Genomic DNA, 20072 nt, shown 5'->3' with positions numbered 1-20072 from the left:
TTACTTAACTCTCCTCACCTTATTTTTTAAGGGGTAAAATAGAGATAATTACCTACCTCATAGGTTGTTGTGGAGAAAATACACAAAAAGCACACTAATAACGCCTGGCTGTTTATATGAGCTATTACTTACTGTCTTTAGAGACATTAAGTAAACTCTAGAACCACGCATGAGAATTACGATTTGATCTATACTGAATTTAGAATTGTGGCCACTTCTAGGGAGGTAACAAACCATGACCAGAAGCTTCAACTTTATAGCCTGAGCCTTAAAAAGTTCAGACCTGACAAAACTTGATGGTACCTCTATCAATGCCTATTACATTCCTGAAATTTTTCTGTATTTTTAGAAGATATCATAATATAAAAACAAGAGTAAATGAGCCAGTATGTAAATGCAATTTTCTTTTCTTTTTTTTTACTTCAAGTATAATTGATTTACAATGTTGGATAAGAGCAATTTTTTAAATAGTATGGTACCACAGAAGCGTTAGTTATGATTTTCTCTTATAAACACTGGGCTAAGAAGAAGGAAACAGATCAGAGAGCTGGTTGTGCAATGAATTTACTCATTTACTCATTTATTGAGCTACTTCTAGCATCTACACATACTTTATATAAGACACAGTACTTGCCCTCAGAGAGCTCACAGGAAGAATAGTAAAGAGATTTAAGAAAAATGAGATAAGTGCGAAGAGAAAAAAAAATACACGTATGCATACAGGTTTCTGGGAACATGGGGAAAAAAGGGTAAAAAGAGAGAAGACTGCCTTACAGGAGGAGGTCAAAATTCTATGCTTCGCTTCCCCAGAGCAGGAATATTCTGAGATTTGGAAGATCACTTTCTCTCTGAAACTAAATTAACTATTCAAGTGAACAGTGATGTGTGGAAGTTTGGGGAAAGGAAAAGACCTCAAGAGAGGAGGGGAAGGGAAGCGAGTGCAACACAATGAAATATACACGTGCAGCTCCGGTAAGGGCCTAAGTCCCGGAGGACGCACTGGCCTGTTTCCATCCCATACAAGGCTTGGTCCATGACTCCTCCCCTCACCTGCCCTGTCTCCTATGAGGAGATGGACCACATCCTAGGCCACGTCTTGGCTCCTAGCCCCACAACACGGGAACACATAAGATAGGCCGTGCTCGCCACCGCTCCAGCTCACGCAGCCAGGACCCCAGCCTCGTCTCAGGTCATGCTGCTTAGACCGACTGAGGCTGAGTGGCGGCAACTACGAAAGGCAAAGCCGCAGCAAGCACTGTGGCTGCAGACCCCAGAATTCCTCAACTTCAGGACTTACTATGCTGAATGTCTCCTGGTCCAGATCATCATCCTCATCCTCTCCAATGGGGACAGGTTCACTTCCTGCTGTAATATGGACAGGACCCTGAGATCGCTTTGATTTACTTGAAGATTTGGCATCACCACCTTTAGGCTTTTAAAAAAGAGTTACAAGGAATCATTGTCATTTGTGTACTCCTGTCTTGCAATTTGGACTTCTCAGCTATGTCACATCACTACAAGTGGGTACATAGGATGGCCTCAGTTTTGAGACATCATGAAGCCAAACCTATTTGATTAACAGTTTAATCATATGTCATTCCCACTTCTGTCTCTAAACAGAGCCAATTATAATTTTAGCTTCATCAATGCTATTCTGGCTTCTATTCCCTAATCCATAAAATGCATAAAAATGTCATCAAGAGCTTAAGATTGTGAATTGGCAGAGCCCTCACAGAGTAGCATGTAGCAACTTAAAAATGAAAGTACACTTTGATCTTGGAAACTGTATTAACCAAAATATTTCAAGTGATTGAAATTTACATAAATCCACATGGGTAAAGTTCATTTATCCATGAAAGGGTGCAGAAGGATGGAGACAGAGATACATATAAAAAATAACTTTATGTATGAACATTCAAAAACATAAAACAATACTATGCTTTGATTATGATTATGTAATATGTAGTAAAAGTATAAAAACATGGGCAGGAAGGTTTCACACGAACTTCAGGGCAGTGTTACAGAGGAGAGAAGAGGGAGGAGAGCAATGAAACTGGGAGAAGAAACAGAGGGGAGTCCCAGTAATGAGTGCATGGATACCAAATACAGTAGCCCAAAAAAAACCCACTTGAAGTAAACATGAAAAATGTTAACAACAGCTGCAATATCTGGGTAGTGGACACGTGGATGCTGGCTAAATCATTCTTTGTGCTTTTATTTTTTAAATATTCCACCTTAAGAGAAGAATACCTTTCTGCAGAAACACAGATGCAAAGAAAGGTATCTGTTACAGTACAGTTTATAACATTAGAAATTTGAAAGCAATTTCAATATGGGAAACTTAAATTGTTTCCAAAATGTTATAATCAAACAAAATCTTCCTTATCTATTAAAAATGATTTTAACTTTTATTTATTCACTTGGAAAGCTGTTTGTGATATATTGCTAAGTGGGGAGAATAAGGCTATACAAACAGTCTGGTCTGATTTTTATTTTATATTTGTTCTTATATGCATAATAAAAAGTTCCAAAGGTGCTCATCAAGAAATCTGTTAGAGCTATGACTGGATGGTAGAATTAAGGCAGTTATTTGTTTGTATGTTTCAACAATGATTAAAGATTAATTGCAAAATAATTTCATCATAAGTCAGCAAGGTGCAACACTGTACCAGAATTCTGTGGTTTGGAGTGAACTTCATAAAACCCCAACATGAAGATTATATAATAATAGTAGGGCTTTCACCCATTTCTACTCCAAAAGCTTAACTCTTGATAGTATTTCATAGTATTTCATGTATTCAGATTCATCTGTGGACTGTGCTTTTCTACCATGAGTCTGAGAACATGTATCAAGTAGTTACCTGTCCTGTCTCATTCCAACACCCTCTCTGAAATGTGTAATAAAAGAGCAAATAAAGGCTTCTATATTAAAGAACACCACAACTCACACACTCCCCTCTCTCTGCAGGAAGAGGTGCAGGCATCCCCCTGACAGCCCCATCCTTCCTTCTGGGATATACTCATAAAATGACAATTATTTCAGGGTCCCTCAAACCCCATTCTACTTCTAAATCCTAGAAGGGAATTTCAAAGGCTGCAGGCATCTCAGTAAGAAGAATGACATCGATACCTTCTCTTTCTTATCTTTTGATTTCTTCCTTTCCTTGTCCCCTTCCTTGTCTTTCCTAGAACTCATTTGTTTCTCCTTGTTCTCCTTGTTCTCTTTCTTCTTCTGTTTCTTTTTCATTGGACTTTTTTCTAAGCCATCATCCTAGAAAACAAACAAGGCTATGAGCTTTTACCACAAACTTTACATTTCCTCGTTTACTTTCTAGAAAAAAAAGCACTGCCCCAATGGTTCATCACTGTGTCCACAGAAGTATGTTCTCAAGCATACAGCCTTAAAGCTATCTGCTTAAAGTGAAGCCTGTAGAGGCAGATGCTCTTCACTTACATCTTCTCTTTATTTCTCATAGCAACCCTTCAACACAGGCATTATCATTCCCATTTCACAGATGGAAAAAACTGAGGAACAAAGAGATTATATACCTGCCAGGTAGTAATTGGTAAGGTTGCTAGTATTTGAATTCATGCATGCTTGACTCAAATCCATGCTAGTTCACATACCCACTGCTGATCCTCCTGGAAATAACCTCAAAGGGCAATTACACTTGAAGAGTAACAAAATAAAATCCCATAAAGTTTTCAGTCACTGAAACAACAGACTGAATGCTAGCAAGTTATTTTTCATTTTGCTTAGACCAGAGGTTACAAATTGACAGGCCTTGGGCCAAACCTGACCCACAGATGAGTTTTGTTTGGCCCACCCAACAATGAACTGCGTAACAGCTGCCCCTATACATTAGGCATGAGCTCCCTGGTTAACCACAGTCTCCACCACTCATCGCTCCCAACAATGAGGCTGAGTGTCAACTGCCATTTGCATGGTTCCCTTCATTTCCTTCCATTACGAATTTACTTCTATTATGAATTTTCAATTGCTGATTTTAAATGAACAACTATATTCCTCTCTCACAGGTTAAGCAAAGACATAACATAGTTTCTATTTTTATTTTATCTACTCTGGCATGTAAACCAAACACATTTCAAATGATTTTATACCAGTTGGCACAATAAATGTAACTTAAAAATAATCTCAACTGAAATCCAGCCTCATACCTTTACTTCTCCCTCTTCTGATGGATTATCTGAGTGTCTAGGAGATGAAAACTCAATTCCATGCTCATCTTTCAGCCTCGGTGCTTTGTTTTCCTTCTTTACTCGAGGCTTCCGCTTCTTTAATTTGGCCTGGAAAGGGTAAGAAAATGATGATAAAGCAAGTCCCTCAAAAGCATGACCAAATAACATCATGATTCTTTGGAACAGTAGCAGCCATATAATTCGAACAAGGAAACTCAGAGAAAACTCAAAGGAGTGCAACCAATTTTACCTGAAGCAGAAAAAAAGAAACTATAGGCCTTATAAATCTCCTATGCCACACAAAAACATCCATATCCTTGAACCTACTGATTCCATTTTTTGGAATTCAATCTAAAGATAAAATTCAAAAGAAGAAAAAACACCTTATGTACAAAGATATAAATAAAGATAATATATAAAATAAGAGTAACATTAAAAAAAACTAGAAGCATGTTATATCTAAAAATAATGAAAAGGTGTTCATCTACTCAAACAGATACAGTAATTTAAACAAGTAAAAACATGATGCAATCTATCTCCCCAGAACCTAACCTAACTTATAGAATATCCTCAACATATTATGTGAACAATGACATTAATTATGACACTACTACGCAGAAAAGGACAAGGTATGGGATAGGATTTTTTTCTAAAACTTGCTTTCTTTATAATATAGGGAAATTAATACAAATGGCATGGCTCTAAGAGCACTTAAGGAACATGCACACACAAAGGCTGCTACTACTGGCTGTAACTTATAGTATCTCCTAACTGTGATTCTCATCTTTTTAGGCCTGAATTGAAATGAAAAGTTGGGGAAATAAAAGCTAAAGCTCAGATGAGTCCATTAGTAACTCGGTTGAAATTTTTCACTGAGCAAGTCAGGCAACTGTAACTGAAGTCCAGTTTCTGAATTAACTGTGTATCCTAATTACCCATTTTATCCCTGGGACTCATGATTACAAGTAGCCGAGTGTTAGCTGTAACAACGGGCAAACCCAGTGATATTCACGCAGTACTGAGAACTATATTCCAAAATTGAGGAAGGAGCATAAAGACACAGCAACAGTATGTCTAGACCAGTGGCACTGGGAGAAATGAGGACTATTTTGAGGCAATATTTGAGGAGAATGCCAAGATGTTCAGGTCAATTACTAAATGAACATTCCTATCATTACCCAACCAAACCATCATTACTGGAACCTCAACAGCAACACCTGACAAGGAGAGGGTTAGCGTTCTGTGGAGATGCCTGGAGAGGGCATCTCTGCCCCAACCTAACCCTGCAGGGCTGGAGCCTCAGACCCCTGGGCGGTGCCCGGCTGGCAGCTGCACTCACCTCTTCCCCGCCCGTCACGGCCCCCTCCTTCTCCAAACTCTTCCTGAGCAGCTTCAGCAAGTAGTCCGCTCGGGTCTGCAGCTGCTTTCCCTGGGGCTTTTTATCTGTCTCCACTGGCAGGATCTTCAACAGGAAAGGAAGAGAAGTACCCGCCACGGCCCACGGCCCGGTTAGTGGATCAGGATAAACAGAGATGACAAACAACTCAGCAGTCCTTTCCCTCCCCACCACCCAAAATACAGATAAAGCCTCAGATCCTATCTCATGTCCATGGCTCCCAGTCACTGAAAATCCCTTATGAGCCGTTCTCGTTTTACAAAATGGGATGGAGAAATCCAGCTCTCCCACTGGCTCCTACCTGTGCTGTTAACAGGGTAGAACAACTCAGGTAGGAGGGGCTTGTTGGCTTCATCTGCTAGAGCATCCCAGCCGTCGTGGATTTCCTCCTTCCAGGAGCAGGGAATCCCTGGAGCTAGGTTAAAGCTTCATTTTAGATTGAAAATGCTTCTTAGAGCATTGCTGGAGAGCACTGAGCTATGCCAGGACACAGCTGGACCTCTCAGGCCAGACTGGATTTGGTCTCAGTGCTTATGGCAGGGTGCTGTCACCCTCTGAGAACATTGCACCTGGGATGAGCATTGTTTGACGTGCCAGGAAAAGCCCTGCCAGGAGCACAACATGGAGCGCATCCTACTAAAATTTGAGCCAGCTTTCCCTGCTTACAGCTCTGAGCACGGCCTTACTATACTTGGTAGCCTGATGTGCAACGGATAGGGTGGGAGGCTCGATTTTGTGGGAGAAGTACAGCCAGTGTTTAATTCCATTACAAAAAATACCAAGGTATGGCTCATTCTTTCTTCATGTGTAGAAATGAAATATGGCTGTTTCAAATATTGTTAAAGAAAGTGCCAACAACTAAGGCCGAGAAATGCTCTTATTATTAATAATCTTACCCTGGTATTTGTTGCAATGAGATTTGACCTACAATAAAAATCAGAATTTGAAGACTTCTCCTATAATTTCCCAAAAATTTCACCGGCTATTATCGTCATCTCTGAAATAGTGCCACAGTCCACTAAAGATGGTAATGTTTCCAAGGATAAAGAAATCCCAGGAATTTACTATTGTTCTAATTTCCAATTTGATCCCCACCCCCCAGAAAATAGTTAAAAGTAAGTAATCAATATAAAAATATTATACAACAAATCTTCTAGACATCTCCAGCATCACAGAAATACTTACTTTGTCAGTTAACTTAAGCTCTGGATCCGTTTTAATTAGCTCCCAGTTTCCATAGCCGTGTTCATAAATTCCCAGCAATAGGCGAGAATCATCCTCTACTCCCCACTCGACATCAAAATGTGCAGCTTTGACACGACAGGTTAAGCAGTATCTGAAAAGATTTCCAAAGCAGGAGGACATTAGAGGAGGGGTCTTTCTGATTTGGGAATAAACACCAATGAGCAAAGCACTCTGGTATGTTAGAGAAAAGACAATGAAAATACTACATAACTACACATATCTGTAACTTCAAATCTGTTTTCTAATGGCACAAGCACCCACGCATAAGCATGTATTATACTCACTTTTTTTTTTCTTCAGGGTCTACAGGGATAGATTTATGCAGCATCTCAAACTCTTCTTCATGTTGGATAATAGATTTCACATTAACCTGAACCCCAGATATCTTGATAGTTGGGCCTCTCTTTTTCCCTGGTCCTTTCCCTAAAGAACACCAATTTCATATTCGTTAAGTGAGAATTCGCTGAAGTTTCACAGAAAACATAGGTCAACAAATCCTGAACTCTTATTCCCTCAGCGTATATTTCTGGTTTATCGTTAATTCAAAGATATAATCAAGTAAGGCAAAAAATTTTCTCAATTAATGTTTGTAAAATAATCTCTAAACAATTCAGTTTTTTAAGATTTAGAATTTTTTAATCCAGTAGTGTTTATAATTGTATTTTAATCTTCCTATTTGTTTTATACTTTGGCTCTAAAATTACTAAAATTTATGAAAGAAGATTTTTAAAGGAATAATATTAATGCTGAAGTTTTTTCTTTTGTTTTTCTAACCCATCAACAGATTTTTAAGTGCTTTAAAAGATGATCTTCTCTACTAAAAAAGTGTGAGATCAAGTTAATAACTAACACATTTGAAATGATGAACAAAAGAAGTCATGGAAAGGTTACCCTAGCCCGAGTTTCCAATTAAAGTAATCCTAGAGGTAAAAACAAAGCAGTCAATTCTAACCAAAGAGTCCAAATCGAAATGCATGATAATGACACTTGTCTGTGAGGGAGAAGATGGCTCAGAGCCTGAGAAAAGATTTCTTTTTTTAACATTCAAGTCGATGAAATGGCACTACAATTATAAACAATTATTTAGGGATTCTCATATAATCCACTAGAATTTCACTTGCAAATGCTATTCCCAACAATACTGATGAGTTCTGGAACAGAATGTGGCAAAATGGGAAAGGCACCTCCTCCGAAGATCAGAAATCTGGATTTATTCCCGGATCTGCACAAACTACCCCCTGTCCCCTTTCCCCTCTCACTTCTAGTTATTAACCTCTCTGGGTCTGTGTTTCCTCATCTGTAAAATAAAAAGATTGCAACAGAAAAATGGGCAAAGGATAAAGAGACAATTCACAGAAAAGGAAATACAAATGGTTCCATGTGAAAAATACTCAACCTCATTCATGGTAAGAGAAATGCAAATTAAATATATAGACATAGCCTTTTTAACCTCAGGTTGGGAAAATTCAAAGATTTGAAAACATGTCAGTGAGATTAAGAGGAAACAGACACTGCCATTCTAGTCAATGCTGGTGGGAGGATATGGCGCAAATGGCATACACACAAGATTATTTACCACAACACCGTAAAGGAAAAGATTGGAAAGCTAAACGCCCATTAACAGGATACTAATATTGTAAATCCATAACAGATTGTGTAGCTCTTCAAAAAAAAAAAAAAATTCAGGCAGTGGAGAAAAGATCAACCATCTTTAATGAATGGTGTTGAGACATATAGTAGCCATATAGGAAAAATCCAAAATCCAAAAAACCTGGATGCAATACCAGGAAAGACTCCAAGTGAATCAGAGATATAAAGGTAAATGAAATCACATAGGTATTGGTGGTGGTGGGGGGTGGTGATCTTAATGACTTCCCTTATATCCTCAGAGTAGAAAAAAAAAATTTTTTTAGTTTGTTACAAGATACTGAATATAATAGTTCCTTGTGCTATATTAAATCCCTGTTGTTTACCTCTTTTATATATAGTAGTGTGCATCTGCTAATCCCATACTCCCAATTTATCCCTTTCCCCTTTGGTAACCATAAATTTGCTTTCTATGTCTATGAGTCTGTTTCTGTTTTGTAGAGAAATGTTTTTAACTGATCAAAATCCAAAACAAAAATACGGTAAAAGATCGATAAATTTGACTATATAAAATTTTTTAAAGTTTTCTGTACAAAATACCATAGTAAAGTGAGAGGACAAATCACAAACTGGAGGAGAACACTGGCAACTTTTATCAGAAAAAGAGATCCTGGGACTTCCCTGGTGGTGCAGCAGTTAGGATTCCACCTGCCAATGCAGGGGACACGGGTTCGATCCCTGGTCCGGGAAGATCCCACATGCCGCAGAGCAACTAAGCCTGTGAGCCACAACTACTGAGCCTGCGCTCTAGAGCCTGTGAGCCACAACTACTGAGCCCGTGTGCCACAACTACTGAAGCCCACACGCCTAGAGCCTGTGCTCCGCAACAAGAGAAGCCACCGCGGTGAGAAGCCCACGCACTGCAAAGGAGAGTAGCTCCCGCTCGCCGCAACTAGGGAAAGCCCGCGTGCAGCAACGAAGACCCAACACAGCCAAAAATAAAATAAATAAACTTTTAAAAAAATTCCCTGTATTAAATCTTCGTAAAAAAAAAGAAAAAGAAAAAGAGATCCTAAAAATTAAGACCAACAGCTCAATAGAAAATGGGCATAATATATGTACAGAAAGTTCACAAGTGGCCCTCAGAAAAGATGCACAACCTTGCTCATTAAAAGAAAAATGAGATGCCATTTCCCAACTGTCAGTTTGGCAAAAATCCAAACATTTGACAATACATTCTGTTGTGTATGAATATACATTGTAGGTGGCAATGTAAATGGTATCAGATTTATGAAGAATTTGGCAGTATCTAACCAAATTACATATGCATTTTTCCCAGGACTCAACAATCCCACTTCCAGAAATTTATCCCAAAGATATGCTGGCAGAGATATGAAACAGCATATTCATTAAACTATTTATTCATTGTGGCTTTATTTATAGTGGCAGAAGACTGAAAACAACCCAAATATTTATTACTAGGGGATATTAAAGTGTGAATTAACATCTATCTACACAGTGGAATACTGTGCAACTGTAAAAGGAAGAAGGTATGAACTCTACACAGTAAGATGGAGTGAACACCATATGTGAAAATAAGTAGGTGCAGAACAGAATATAATGTATGATATCTCCTGTATAATAGCGAAAATACACACACACAGACTTAAAATTTTAAAAAGGAACAATGGAAAGATAAGCCCAAAACTAATAGAAATGATTACCTACAGGGGAGGAAGAGAACAGTACTGGGGGGACAGGAATGAAGGCAAGATTCTCTCATCGTGTTCCTGGTTTTGTTCTGACTTTGGGCCATGCAAATGTTTTACATAATTAAAGAAGCAAAGTTTCATCAAAAGGAGAAAAGTAGTCCCTAGAAACTGAAAAGAAAAGAAAACAAAAGATACTAAACTATATATTAAGTTGGTGGCATAACCACACAGAGAAAAGAACAATTTCAAATAATTTTAAAACACAGTACTTTGTGTACTGCTAGTGAGGTGTATTTTAAGGACAAAAAGAAACACAAAGAAATCAAACTCCGCAATAAGAAGTCTTATTGTTAACAGTAAAATTAGGGGGATTCCCTGGCAGTCCAGTGGTTAGGACTCGGCGCTTTCACTGCCACGGCCCAGGTTCAATCACTGGGCAGGGAACTAAGATCACACAAGCCGCACAGCACAGCCAAAGAAAGAAAGAAGAAAAAAAGCAAACAAAAACAGTAAAATTGGTATTAATATTTGGAAACGTGTATAATGTATAAGACAAATACATGATTATGTTAACATTTTTAGGAACAAAATTTTCAACTTAAGCAAAGAGATATCGATAATCTTACATTAGCACTGGAAATGTTAACCTGGACTCAGGAATATGCTAAATGCCGGTTTATAGAAAATATATATGGAAACAAGTTAAGCAATGCCAGAAGGAAGCAATCGACCAGATACAGAATGTGAACATGCAGAGATGCAGAGAAAAGAAACATGTGGAAAGGAAGGGACTGTTACAAGGAAATATCTCCAAATATGCTGTGAGATGGACAAAGCAAGGTACAGAACAGTGTGCATGCTACAGCACCAACTGTGTTAAGACAGTATCTATTCATTTTTTGAACATACGTATTCTTATATTTCTAGAAGGAGACAAGAAATAGGGATTTTTGAGCCATGTGAATGTAGTACTTATTCAAAACAATTACAAGGAAAAAAAAAAAAACACTGTAAAGTTAAGAGTTACTTTTGGATGTATTCTTGGCGCTATAAAAGCACATATTTGGATCACTGTCCAAACCACTCAAGTTATTTAAGTTTCTTTCATGGAAAAAAAAAAATCTAAAAATGTTTTTGACTGTATTCAAGATATTTTAAAATTCTATTACTTTTAGTAACAGCCTTAAGAAGAAAATTTCAAAGCATAAATACTTCTTTACTTAATGAAATAGCTAACACTGCAAGCCAGACGTGATGACAAGCACTTCACATGTACGGAGTTATTCAAGGGACCATCCAAACCCTTTGAGGCACGGACTACTACTCTATTTTGCACATGAGACTGTTAAGAGGCTATCACTTGTCTCAGGTCTTACAGCTAAGAAATGGCAGGACCAAGATTCCAGGTAAACTGGCTGCCTCCAGGGCCTGAATACTTAACCACAGATGACAGAGCCTCCTGTGAGTAACCTCAGTGAAGGGTGACAAAAGAATGGGGGCAATGGCACAGATAAACCACAGTCCAGTGAACTGTGGAATGACCACACCCTCATCTTTTTGTTTGAGGTTCAACTATAAGGGTGTCCTTTAACAACAAGGACCTCAGCTCTCTCCTGACACCTCCTGCTTTTAAAGGACAGGCAAAAGCACTCTTGGTGTATAAGACAAAACACACTACAGGTCGAATCGAATTACAACAAATTCTAGTGCCAAGAGAGTCTCACTGCAACCAAAAGGTTTACAATATTCATCTACTATTTTTATTCTAACTAATTCTCTAAATCCTTTAAGTTTATCACAACAAAACAATACATGTACGTATATCCAAGATAATTACTGATGTTTGTGGTCTGTAATGTCCTCACTTACAGCCAAAATACAAATGTGTCCACTCAGCTTTACCCACTCAGGTCTTTACATCATTCAAACCGATCTAAACTTTCTACAGTAACATTAAAAGAAATCATTCATCTTGTTCATTACTTTGCACCTTCTGCAAATCAACTTCATTTGTGAGTAAATCTTTAGAATCTTAAAACTGAGCTCACGTAAAGGCAGGTGAGAATACACACCTCAAAAAATTAGGGATGCATGGGATATAAGTGTGTTCATCTTTTTTAAAAAAAAAAAAAAAAAAAAAGACCCTTAGCAGCAGAGATCCCAATCCACAAGTGCCAGGTCTTTGAGAATCACTAAGGGAGACATGCTGACTTACCCTCGCTGGCATTTTCTTTCAGCTGTTCTTCGTATTCTTGCATTGCTGACACACAGCTGTTGTGAATCAATTCCCCTAGGCGCTTCAGATCTGCCACAGACTTATCTACCAACTCAGCATCACGTGCTATGCACTCCAGCCTGAGGGAAGACAAATACGGGGATACCTCAAGGCCCTGTGCCCACGTTTCTAATGTCAGGTGAGCTACCACTTGGTTTCACATAAGCTTACTCCTGCAAAGACACTTTTCTCTACATGCCTTAACTGATCGTTCCAACAAGAACCCTCGGACAGTGACTGACGACTTACTTTCCATCATAAAGAATTTGACTTGGAATAGTCCACAAAAACAGACTAATTTCAAAAAACAGAGGGGAAAGGGTTCAGCTTTCTTTATTAACTAAATGCGCTGTCTGATAACAGTAGCAGGTGAAGTGCCCCAAAGCTATTTGCACTGGTTTGTTTCTTTGTGTTCACTTTCCTTTCTCTAGCCTACTTTCATTCACTGCAGTGTTCCTAGAAGCGAAGTACAGTTACATGTACAATATGTTTCGTTGATCTCCAAGTCATCTGGAGCAGGTGAGTAAATTAATGTCTAAAAACCAGGCTGTCAAAAGGTGCCAGACCTTAAAAATGGAAAGTAGAACCAAAAAAAGAAACCTCTACAATACAGAAGTGAAAAAGAGGTGGATAAGGAACTATTATATTACTAAGCTTACCGTTCAAGAGGGAGACCAAACTTCTTATACGCCTTGATGAACCTAAGAAAATAATCAATAAATCACATTAGAAAAACAGACTTCAGCTATGTTAATGCAAACACATCCTGTGATGAAATATGAGCCATAAAAACTGTCAAAAAGAGACCGGGCCCAATCCTTGCGACTGCCACTAAATGAACTAAAGTTGGCCTTTGAAAGTGGCCAGCTTAAAATAATGAGTGCTAAAAATCTATTCAAAGATTAACTTTATTCTCAGTGACTGGTCATGAAACTGCTTAGGGACATAAATGAGAATGGTGACTTAACTCTAGTACTATCATTTTTAGAAGTTTATGGAGTTCAATAGATAATAAATGATTTAAAAACCACAACCTCTTATAATAAAATCCAGTACAGTTAAGTGGTCTATTTAGTCCACTATTGTTACTTTCAATTCCACACTACAATATTTTCCATTACTTTCTGGTCAATAATACAAATATAAGGTTTTTAGGACTGCCTCAAATACTTTTTGTAATGAGGCAAAGTAAAATAAACATATGATTTTAAACTTTTTAGGCAAAACTATTTTGGAAACTCTGACTCCTTCTGCCAAACATTGTCTCCAGCCAAAAATCTAATCTATCCTTCCACAAGTCTCTAGCCTAAACCATGCTACATGCCAATCCATGTGTATTCCACTCCCCTCCCTAGAGCCAACCACTAGCACTTTCACTAAAAAGGCGAGATGCCATGATATATCAAGGGCATCACTGTAACATGCCAAACTACCTGATTAGATAAAAGTGAAGGGAGAGATACTATGGAGAAAAAAAAATGAAAAGAGAGGGCACAGCAATTAAAGAAAATGGGGATGAATATAACAATAGCTAAGAAACAATATTAAAGGAACAGCATGGATTAGGAAAGTACTATATGTGAAAGCAAACCTGAGGATTATTCCTCCACTCTACATTTCTTCTTCTTGATATATACTGAAATATTTTACATCTGCAATAATATGCCATTTGGGATTACTTCAAAATAATATCGAGACAGAGAAGCAACCCAGGAATGGTGGAGTAAGGACCTCTGAAAATCCGCTCCTCCATAAAAGCAACAAGAACACTGGCAAAATTGTCAAAATCAACTTTGTTAGAATGCTGGAAATTAACCAAAGGCTTGCAGCCATCTTATGAGCATTTATTCAAGAAAATGGCTGAATCTCAGTATGAACAGTGAGCTCTCTGGCATTTTGACTTGCTCTATTTCCCATGCCCTCTCCCCAGCTCCATGACTGCCTTGAAAACTACACCTTCCCAACTACTGCAGCTGTGCAAAGAAGCAACACAGCAGCCACTAGAGGGAGCAGAACAGGCCTAGAGCTCCCCAAAAGCTCTTTCCCCAGAGAACACTGCTATTTGACCAGACTGACAGCACCCTGAGAAGCTCCATTCTCAGACTTGCCTTCATTCGACCTGACTCTGTATGAAGAACACTCTGTAGTTCATTGGTCAAAAAACAATTAGAGGCAAAGGTTTAACACCACAGCTGCCTGAGGCAGCATTATAAGTTGGTGATATGAACAGGCTGACCAAAAACTGCAATGGAAAAACTTGGGGGAAAAGATGTCCACAAGTCTTGGGGTCTTTGAAAAGCTCAGGCATCTTCCTGGGTATCGAGAAGGCTGCATATATGCAGGGCTATGTGCAGGCACAGAGAAGACCTGAGGAGCTGTGAATCTCTCACCTTTGACTGGCACTGAGGCTCTGCACAAACAGGAACTGAAGGTTAAGGCAGAGCTGTAAACTGCCTACCAGAACATTGAAGACATCCCCAAAATACACAAGTAGCCCTTCAGCAAAGGCTGGTAGATTTACTGGTTGGTAGATTTAAGGTGTTTAAGGAAGTCTCTGTCCAATCATTAGCTGACCACTAACCTAAATGAGCAGAGACTTCAAAAGACAGAGAAGACAGACTTCACAGAACTAGTCCAGAAAAGTTACTAAACAAACAGCAACAACAACAAACAGCAAATACCAAAACCTCTTGCTGGCAGGGGGAATCTGATTTCCAGACTTGCCACATTGTGTTACTTAAAATGTCTAGTTTTCAACAAAAAATTACAGAAAACAAAAAAGTATGGTCCCTATACAGGGAAGGAAGATGGTTTTCAATGGAAATAGACCCTGAGGAAGTCCAGAAGTTGAACTTATTAGACAAAGGTTTTAATCAACTATTGTAAATATATACAAGAACTAAAGGAATCCATGTCTGACAAATTAAAAGAAAATTTGAGAATAATATATCACCAAATGGAGAATATCAACAGAGACAGAAATTATATAAAGGAGTCAAATATAAATTCTGGAGTTGAAAAGTACAATAACTAAGATGAAAATAATCACTAAAGAGGCTCAGGATTAGATATGAATTGACAGAAGAAAAAAAAATCAGTTAAAAGATAGGTCAACTGAGGGACTTACTTCTCTGATGGCACAGTGGTTAAGAATCCGCCTGACAATAGAGGGGACACAGGTTTGATCCCTGGTCTGGGAAGATCCCGCATGCCGAGGAACAACAAAGCTCGTGCGCCGCAACTACTGAGCCCGTGCGCCACAACTACTGAAGCCCATGTGCTCTAGGGCCCGTGTGCCCCAACTACTGAGCCCACATGCTGCAACTACTGAAGCCTGCGCACCTAGAGCCCGTGCTCTGCAACAAGCCACCGCAATGAGAAGCCCACACACTGCAATGAAGAGTAGCCCTCGCTTGCTGCAACGAAGACACAACGCAGCCAAAAATAAATTAAAAAAAAAAAAAAAAAAAAGATAGGTCAACTGAGATTATCCAATGTGAAAGACAGAAAAAGAATCAAGACTAGCCTTCAAAAACAAAGGAGAGGGCTTCCCTGGTGGCACAGTGGTTAAGAATCTGCCTGCCAATGCAGGGGACACGGGTTCAAGCCCTGGTCTGGGAAGATCCCACATGCCGCGGAGCAACTAAGCCCGTGAGCCACAACTACTGAGCCTGCGCGTCTGGAGCCTGTGCTCCGCAACTGGAGAGGTCGTGACAGTGAGAAGCCCATGCACCGCGACGAAGAGTGGCCCCCGCTCGCCACAGCTGGAGAAAGCCCTCGCACAGAAACGAAGACCCAACACAGCCAAAAATAAATAAATAAATAAATAAATTTATTAAAAAAAAAAAAAAAAAAAACAAAGGAGAAATTAATACATTCCTAGATAAATAAAAAGAAAGAATTTGTTGCTAGCAGACCTGCCCTGAAAGAAATACTAAAGAGAGTACTCTGGGCAGAAATGAAAAGACATGAAACAATAACTCAAATCCACATGAATAAATAAGAGCCTCAGGAGGATACCTGAGTAAGTAGATAAAAAGACAGTGTATATGTATTTTTGTCAGTAACTCTTTTCTTCTCCTAAATGATTTTAACTATCAACTGCATAAGGCGATAATTATAAAACTGTGTTGGTGGGCTTATAAAGTATAAAGATGTAATCTGTGTGACAATAAAAGCACAAAAGAGGGGGAAGAAATGTACCTAAACTGGAGTAAAGTTTTAGAACACCACTGAAATTAAGGTGGTATTAGTCTAAACTAAATTGTTCTAAGTTAAAACATCCAATTATAATCTCCAGGGAAACCACTAAGAAAATAACTTTTAAAATATAAAAGAAACAAGAGAATTAAAATAGTATACTAAAAAATATGTAATACAAAAGAAGGCAGTAATGGGGGAATAAAGGAACAAAAAAGACCCAAGACATAAAAAACGAACAGCAAAATGCAGACATAAATTCTATCTTATAAGTAACTGCATTAAATGTAAATGGTTTAAAGACTTCAATCAAAAGGAAGAGATCAATAGAATGGATTTTTAAAAAACATCTAACTATATACTACCTATAAGAGTTGCAAGCTAGATTCAAAGACACAAACAGATTGAAATAAAAAAGGAAAAAGATACTGCACATACAATACCAAAAGAGAGTTGGAGTGTCTGCACTAATATCTAACCAAGTTGTAAACTTTAGGACATAAATTGTTACTAGAGACAAAGAAGGACATTTTATAATGAGAAAACGGTCAATTCATCAAGACAACATATTATAAAGCATACACACCTAACAGCAGAGGCCCAAAACGTATGAAGCAAAAACTGACAGAATAGAAGGGAGAAATAAACAATACAGCAATAATAGGGCCTTCAATACCCCATTTCCAATAATGGATAGATCAGGCAGAAGATCAATAAGGAAATGGAAGATCTGAACAATAGTAAACCAAATAGACTTTAAAAACATCTATAGAACACTCCACTCAACTGCAGCAGAATATACATTCTTCTCAAAATAACACTGAGAGTAGGGGAAAATAGAAATATGGCACACACACAAGATTGACTGCAAACTCATAATGGTTAAAATAATACCCGGGGAGGGGTGTGTTAATATTCTATCAATGTTTGTATACATTTACATTTTTCCATAATAAATTAAACAAAGAAAGAATAAAAGAACAGGTATAACATTTAGTGGGAAACAAAGACCTTGTGATTTCAAATACTGACCTAAAAGGACTATTTGATAATAGTTAAAATTTGGGTTAGACCATAAAGTTAATCATTTTCATATTTTCTACTTTCTTCAGCTTTTAAAAAAAATAACATGGAAGCTAGGGGAAAAGTGGTTTGGAAGCAATAATTTTAGATTTTTCTGGAGGGAAGAGGGGGTGTGAATCAGACACCAACAAATGTGTAATAAGTACTGACATAGAAAGATGCCTAAAATTGATTATAAGTGACAAGAAGCTGCAGAACAGTATGTTGTATATACCAATAAACCAAACTGGTATCAGCACTAACACTGATGGAAAGTAAACTGGGGTTGTCTGTACTACTTTAATTTTTATATTTATACCATTTCTTTTACATACATTGATACATATGTATGTATGTATTTATTCATATTCTTCAATAAAAACAAAAGAGAAAGTTTCAGCCCAAGTTTACCTCCAACAGCCTCTTTCCTCTTGGCTGGACTTTCTTTGTGAAATGTTCAGAACCCAGAACAAGAAGTAAACAAAAAGAAAGAGCCCAACTGAGGAAAACCTTGGAGAAGGGAGAATCATCCTGGGGCCCTGGAGCATGACTCAGTCCCCCTTGCCTTCCTCTGACCTCCCTGTCATCAATGTCAGGGATCCATCAACCTGAGGCTTACAGCATGTCCTTCCAAATGTGAGGGGGAAGGAGAGCAGAGCCCCTACTAACCTCCGGATCTCGGCATCAGTGAATCCCTCCACGAGGTCCTTCCGCACACTTCGGGGGCGCCCTCTGCGCTTGGGCTTCTTGTCATCATCAGAGTCATCTGTCTCACTCTCAGAGGCAGAGGATCTCTGGGCCTGCCTCTTAGACTCAGTATCAGAGTCACTGTCATTTGTCTGAGCCTGAAAAGGCAAAGTCACATTGTAACAAGTGCCAGGTCCAAGAGATCTAAGGACTAAGACCAGCCCATCTTAACCCCTTAATACTCAGAACTTCCCATCGTATCAGGCAAGTCAATTTCCCTTTAAGAAAGAAGGAGGCAGATGGCATGTGATGAAAGAAGACCTGCTTGGGATAGTCACTCTGCCAGAGACATACTGTAATGTCATTAAGTAAACTGGAATAAAAATATTTCGATTGTGGCTTCATGTTTACTTCCTTGGGCAAATTACTTTACTTCTTCATGCCTTTGTTTTCCATTTGTAAAATGGGGACAATAGCACCTATAATACAGGGTTTTCATAAGAATTAAATGAGTCAGTAAGTGGAAAAGCACTAACTTATGCCTGACATACAGGAAATACTCAATGATAGCTACTATTAGCTAATACTGATTTACTAGGATCTCAGACAAACCTGAGTCTGTTAACTCCAACAACTGGGTAATAAAACAGTCTATCTACTTAAATGTGGTTGCAAAAATCAAATTAGATAGTGCCTATGATAGAGCTTTGTAAACTAAAGCACCTTTATATAATCTCTTACTAAGTATTTATGCCAAGTGCTATGAACAAACTCTTAAAGGTGAAAAGAGGTTTGACTCTGAAAGTCAAAGGCCCTGCCAATTAGAACCAAACTCTTAGATTTACTGGTTCTAATCTCAAGGGCAAAATGCAAACTTCTGTCAAACTCAAATTCCTGTCCAGCCATCTCACAAAGAGCCAATCTGCAAAGATCAAATGGCTCATAGGTATGCGCATGAGCCTTGTGCATTTTTCCATTTCCCTCTGCTAGGTTTCCTATAACTCTGCCCTGGAACCCTCCACGTCCAGACAACAACATAAGGTGAACAAAATAAGAAGTATCAATACTTCCATATCTTTCATGTTACTTGATCACCTTTTTAGTGGAACTCCGAATTCGAGGCAACATATAAATTTCTTCCAGTTCTTTCTGCCGCTCTTCCTCCTCTACTTTCTTCCTTTGTTCCTCTGGAATGATCTCATCCCAGTCCTTGTGAGGACGCTCTTCTAGTTCTTCTTCATCCTCCATTGTTGCGAAGTTGGCAACCTTAAAACAATGGACAACTCATTGTCTGACTGACATTTCCCTATTTCCCAAACACCATCTACTAACACACCAACTCAAGCACTGTTTTTAATCTAACATGCTATGAATGATAATAGGACTCCTGTGATATTACATAATCAAATAATCAATTTTCTACTCATCTCTCCCTTATCGCCCCCCCCCCACAAAATCTACTTGCCAAATCCTAAAGCTCATCAGAAATTTTACTGAAAAACAGGGAAAGATATAAAGCTACAAACTGTCTTATTATAAGTTTTATTGAAAGATCTGCTGTTAAATCATACACATTTTCTAATGTACTAATTAGAAATTTTAGATTTATTTAGATTATAACATTTGAAAACCTAATACTAATCCATTACAAACTTACAGTCCGATACATTATAAATCGCTACTGAATAGAGCTCATTTGAAACAACCC

The 20072-nt window shown here is 38.4% G+C and overlaps 1 protein-coding gene across 10 annotated transcripts in view; it reads right to left on the bottom strand.

Annotated features, from left to right (window-relative positions):
• CHD2 (chromodomain helicase DNA binding protein 2) overlaps window positions 1–20072 on the bottom strand; it is a 115981-nt gene that overhangs the window by 23655 nt on the left and 72254 nt on the right. For all 10 annotated transcript variants that reach the window (XM_059912555.1, XM_059912559.1, XM_059912553.1 and 7 more), the window contains 10 exons: window positions 19460–19630; window positions 18347–18522; window positions 13075–13116; window positions 12356–12495; window positions 7126–7264; window positions 6782–6932; window positions 5540–5662; window positions 4180–4308; window positions 3131–3271; window positions 1298–1432 (listed from right to left, as the gene is read on the bottom strand). In XM_059912555.1, coding sequence (XP_059768538.1) covers window positions 1298–1432; window positions 3131–3271; window positions 4180–4308; window positions 5540–5662; window positions 6782–6932; window positions 7126–7264; window positions 12356–12495; window positions 13075–13116; window positions 18347–18522; window positions 19460–19630 — 1347 coding nt within the window. The remainder of the gene's footprint in view (window positions 1–1297; window positions 1433–3130; window positions 3272–4179; window positions 4309–5539; window positions 5663–6781; window positions 6933–7125; window positions 7265–12355; window positions 12496–13074; window positions 13117–18346; window positions 18523–19459; window positions 19631–20072) is intronic.

The sequence above is a fragment of the Balaenoptera ricei genome, chromosome 2, assembly GCF_028023285.1.
Source record: "Balaenoptera ricei isolate mBalRic1 chromosome 2, mBalRic1.hap2, whole genome shotgun sequence".
NCBI classification, from domain to species: Eukaryota; Metazoa; Chordata; class Mammalia; order Artiodactyla; family Balaenopteridae; genus Balaenoptera; species Balaenoptera ricei.
Note: the sequence above shows the minus strand (reverse complement) of the source record. Positions and strands in the feature narration are given on the sequence as shown.